At 38.4% G+C, this 5,368-nt stretch overlaps 1 protein-coding gene across 8 annotated transcripts in view; it reads left to right on the top strand.

Annotated features, from left to right (window-relative positions):
• Positions 1-56: 56 nt before the first annotated feature.
• Positions 57-5,368, top strand: part of LOC124132042 (helicase domino-like) — an 88,284-nt gene continuing 82,972 nt past the window's right edge. For 7 of the 8 annotated variants that reach the window (XM_046495631.2, XM_046495630.2, XM_046495629.2 and 4 more), the window contains exons 1-3: positions 57-242; positions 4,370-4,587; positions 5,096-5,305. In XM_046495631.2, coding sequence (XP_046351587.2) covers positions 4,383-4,587; positions 5,096-5,305 — 415 coding nt within the window. In that variant the 5' untranslated portion in view covers positions 57-242; positions 4,370-4,382. The remainder of the gene's footprint in view (positions 243-4,369; positions 4,588-5,095; positions 5,306-5,368) is intronic. The other variant, XM_046495632.2, reaches the window with a different exon arrangement.

Raw genomic sequence — 5,368 nt, 5'->3', positions numbered from 1 at the left:
CCGTACGGGAAAACGAAGCGTTATACATTTCCGCGCATGTGCAGAACGAAATTAACAGCCTCCATAGTTGATTAGGACGGTGGTGCGTGTTTCAGCGATTTTCACAAAGGACTCGTGCAGAATTTATATAGAACAAATGCATTCTGCGAAAATGTTGAGCTAAGTTGCCCAGAAGGTTGGAATTGGGGTTAATGGCCAAGGATGGATGGTAAAACCTCCATAAACCTCTAAATTTCCGTCAGGTAAGCACAGCGATTTCACAATCAAAATGGCGCCCGCTCATCATAATGCCGCAGTGCATAAGCATGCCGCTTCCCGCCATGGTACTTACCATGTGTTATCTGAATTAGTGAAGAATTTAACTGTTAGTATCAAGAAAAAATACACAGTAATAGACGATTTTGGTGCTTTAATTTTTTTACACTGACAACATCTATATTTTGCAAAAATCGCATTATTGTGTAAGTGTATCTAAACATCTAGGCCCTAACATCAATATATGCAAAGAATTATTTGCGCAACAGTTTGAAGAAATCAGTGCGTTAACTCAACCAATACATTTTATTTCCAGAACATGTAGGTAGGCCTAGACTTAATTTCCCACGGATATTCTTGGATGCAGCTTTAGACAAATGTAGCCCAATAACACACACAAAATGGTGAATGAAATTGTTTTGAACAATAACTTTATGAATATTCCTCCAAAACTAAAATGCCTAAACACTCAAGCAATATATTTGCACAAAGTTAACACTAACAAAAGATGTAATGGTGCCTGTTCATGGTGTCATGTAAAACTGGGCCATACAATCTTGAGTGAAGATGCATCTTTGTTTTAGGCCTAGTGGCATTTTCTAGGTTTTACATGATTTTGTAGCTCAGAGAAACATATCTTATTGATTGCATAGGTGTTCCGTTCACCTGAACTGATGAATTGATCCGACTGCACATCCCATGGATAATTTCCAACATAATGAATCTTAAAGTTTTATGGCAGGGCAATTTCATGATCTTGAAAAGTTAATCCAAATTGATTACTTTTCAACCATTGGCAGTTAAAATGAGGATTTTAGCATTCTGTTACAAAAGTATAATATTGATTCTCATATTCACCAATCACATATTCATATTCATTGAACTTGTTCAAAACAATTCAATTTCTAGGTTGAGACATTAATTGTTGTCCACAGCAAAGTTGACTTGGCTATATCTTCAGACTGGTAGCTTTAGTCGTAGGCTACACATATTTTGCCCCGAGGGTTGTTTCTCTCATAATATAAAAGTAGCTTTGGTTAAATCATTGTGGGTCTACTTACACTACAAAACCTGCCTCAACAAGGCATTTCCAGTAGAATTTTGTCTCAACATGCTAATCTTTCTGATTAGTTTAAAGCAAACTCAGTTAAGAAATTCATCGGGGTTTTGATTATTTTTTGCATCTAGGTACCCCCAAATGTTGTAACATTAGCATTATTACAAGGACACTCGCGTCACTGTATACCAAGGCTGGTGACGCAACCTAGTGGTTGAAGATTTCACTTGTCACGCCCAAACCCACGTTTGATTCCCCATGTGTACAAAGTGTGAAGCCCATTTTTGGTGTCCCTCGCTTGATATTTTGAGCCTCATTCAGTTAATGAGTTAATACTGGAAAATATCAGTTTGTCATTTGGCCCAAGCTGACTCATGGTACAGTGGGGTTGATATTTTTGGGAGGTGCTAACAAAACACACAATTTTGTGATAAAAGTGGAAATAGACGACCCATTCTCTCTCTCTTGTCCACCTGCATGCACATGTGACGGGTAGCAGGACAGGGTGTGTGTCAAAGGACTTTATTCAGGTTCCTTGGAACTCAAGTCGAAACTGTCCAATAAGGGAACAACAGTGTTTCATCTCTATTTGCATCACATGGACTTCTGCATTTTATATAGTGCTAATGCTGTTATCTGCACAAATGATGTGTATGTACGACAAAACCCTGCAGTTACTCCATATCAGCTCAATTGGGTTTAACTCGATGTTGGACAGGAGTGTGTACAACAATGTGACCATGAAGTGTGGCAAGGTTTTCGGTCTTTTACTGTATTTTTATTTACTCTGATTTTCTCCATTAGTTGCAGCTTTGTCTAAGACAGTTTGAATTGAACATTGTGGGTTGTAAGGTATTTCAGCTTTCCAACTGCTTGTAGTTGGGGTTATAGTTCTGGGTTAGCAGATGTTATGGTAATTCATTATCCATCACTGTACAGCCATTGAAGGTCATGTTGTTTTGTTTTACATTACCTTCCATGTGGTGAAGTGCATACATACAACAACCTTTATCAGAGCACCTTGCCTGAAGTTTGTTGTTTAACGCCGCACTCAGCAATATTCCAGCTATATGCCAGCGGTCTGTCAATCAGACCAGACAATCCAGTGATTGATATCAAGCATTGGGATACAATGTCATGTATCAATGAAGTCAGCGTGTCTGAAAACCCGATCTCCTGTTTGTTTACCAAGATCTTCAACGCCCATGGAGGGTCCTGTTCAAATCATTGAAGAAATATCTTTCCTTTCATTTCTATGTGGTAATCACCCTCTCATTTCTTGGCCTCGAAGACTAGTTCACAACCGTCTATGGCACCTTTAGCACAGGTGCCAGCATTTAGGAAGATGACACACTACCCTATGGCAGTATGGAGGAGTGCGAGTGTTGGCCCTCAAATGATAACCGAGTACAATCTGTGGCGTGATTTATGTGTACCCACATTTGATCAAGATACAATAATTGAAAACCTAAGTTTCTAAATTCTTGGGCTGTATGGGAATAGATTGATCGCGTAGTGAGTATGGAATACTTTGCCTGATCATCACAAGCTTACCGCTTAGTGTATTTAAACCCCAATTCCATTAAGGCAAGTTCTGGAGATGTTATTTGAACCTTTACTTTCATCCTGAATCGTTTTACTAGTTTGGGAAATTTAACATCTGTACATACTATATACTACCCTTCTTTGGAGCCCTTTTAACCCTTTTTCAAAACTATCTAGTAATACTTTCCCCCTGCTCATATGCTTTGTTACAGTCTCAACATTTTTCCTTTATTGACAATGTAATGTCATACACCTGTTTGTGGCAAACAAAGTTCCTTGCAAGTTCTCGGATATAATGTCATAACTTAATGGGATCCTTTGTCCCCAGCTATTTACTCATAATAAAGAAGTTGACATCCATATGTGTATCACTTTTAAATGCCTTTCAAAGACTTATTTTATTTTTTATTTTCCCCATTTAGATCAACCAGCCCAAACTCTGTAACTAAGTTTCCTTGAACAAAATAAAGAAGTTGACATCCGTAAATTTCTCTTCTATCTATTGATGCTTTGGTTAGAAAAATAAGATGTAGAAAATATCCGGTAAGATGTAATGTGTTGATGTCATGCTTCATGGCTCAGCAACTTCTATGAATTCAAATTTTTGTGGCTTGTTGAAAGTCATTTTGACATGTATTTAAAGTGCAGTCTTTGAATCAGCCTCCTTTTACAAGTGGCTGAAAATGCACCAATCAGTCTAGATCGCAAAAAAAAGATTTCAGAAAAAATTAACTTTTTGCAGAAAAGTCGTGGAATTTGCCCTTTTATCTATCACAGGGTTAGAAACTAACAGTTTTTGGCCACTAGTCCTTATAATGATAACATATAGCAAAACCCTTAAAAAAGGGCAAATTTCTACTAGTCCTTATGATACCTTTACCATTGGGCAGTTTGGCAAGGACGATAGGACTAGTGCCAATTTCTAACGCTGTATCAATACTTATTTTCATTATTGACAAGCCTTTCTATCCAATTTTAAACTCCAAAGATGCCCAAACATTTAAGAAGGGGTTCAGACAAAGAAAATGTGAATCATACAATAAAACCAAATTTGATATACTGAACAATAAAGAATTAATGTTTATTTTGGAATGCAGAAAGTGTACACCGATTTTCTAGAATTTAAGTTCAGTGCTTTTCTATTGGAGTGAAAAGATTTGATCACTTCAGCAAAATATCTGACCTATATTTATTGCTTTAGTTGTAATGTAGCATTTATTCTGTTTGGGATATTTATCAGCCATCTGAATATGAGGGCATACTTCTTCATTGGTGGCTAAATTTGTCTCCCAAGTGAGAGTTGTACAAACTCACAACTGGGACCTTTTAATTAATGTCAAAGACTCGTATTACCCCCTGTATCAGTTAGATACCACTTGTAATATCCAGCTGGTTTACTGATCATTTCGGACCAGTGATATGTATATAAAAAGTAACAAAATGTAAGAATAAAACAAATCCCCTCGATTTCCCATGTCTATCCCAGTGTATTAGTTTTGTTTTTATTCTCAGGAAGAGGGAAAGCATGCAGAGAGGTGATGTAAATGAGGCCCTAAGACAGCAACATGCAGCAAGTGGAGGTGGAGAAGCAGCAGCAGCAGCAGCAACAACTGCTACACCAGCAGCCCAGCAAAATGTGGGGGTTTCACCAGGGACTTTGCCCCAAACTCAGTATGCTCTCGCTACTCAGCTCCAGGCCCTGGCTGGCCAATCATCACCTGCCACTATCGGTGAGTATGCAGTCCTAACTGGGCTTGAACACATCGTGGGGGATACTGAGACTGAAAACTTATAAGTGAAGGCAGGGATAAATGTGGGTAAAGATGTATATTGTGCTGTTAGGTTGGTCATTGGCCAACTGTCTTTAGGACTCAGCATATGACTCACGAAACTGTTTTTGTCGTGTTGTAATTAAAAAAAATTCAGAGATGTTAGAATAGTGTGCAGGCTGATATTCGGCAGCAATATCAGTAAAAAAAGTCTCATATTGGTATTATACATTTAAACTAATGTTATGGCTTTATAGAGGTGAGTTGTATTTCACTGATAACAGGATCAATATAGGGGAAAAGACTTTATGCTTTGTTTAACACTATTGTATTTAATGCTATGTTAAAGTTCAATGTTTAAAAATACCTCAAAATTGGTAACGTTTTAAAACCCAATTGGAACAAAATAGCAATTTTTTGTTGTTTTTTTCTTCCCAAACCATGATCACTGTTTGTTTCTCCTTTCTAGGCCTTGTCCATAGTGTGCGAGGCCCTGTCACAGCGGCCTTCACCTTGACAGCTCAAGCTGCACCCTCGACCGGAGCACACCCTCAAACTGTCACTGTATCACAGGCAGCACAGAGACTCCTAAGCCCTGTACAGAGCCTGGTCTCTGCTGCCACTCCCACCTACCAAGCAAGGACGATCAACGTTCTGCAGAGGCAGCTCAGCGGACAAAGTATGTGCCACTAGTTGTCATCTGTGTTGTACTGGGAGGATAATGATAATGTATATTTAAAAG

The sequence above is a fragment of the Haliotis rufescens genome, unplaced genomic scaffold, assembly GCF_023055435.1.
Source record: "Haliotis rufescens isolate VD_foot unplaced genomic scaffold, xgHalRufe1.0.p SCAF_15, whole genome shotgun sequence".
NCBI classification, from domain to species: Eukaryota; Metazoa; Mollusca; class Gastropoda; order Lepetellida; family Haliotidae; genus Haliotis; species Haliotis rufescens.
The sequence above is the reverse complement of the archived record's forward strand: the minus strand, read 5'-3'. Positions and strand labels throughout refer to the sequence as shown.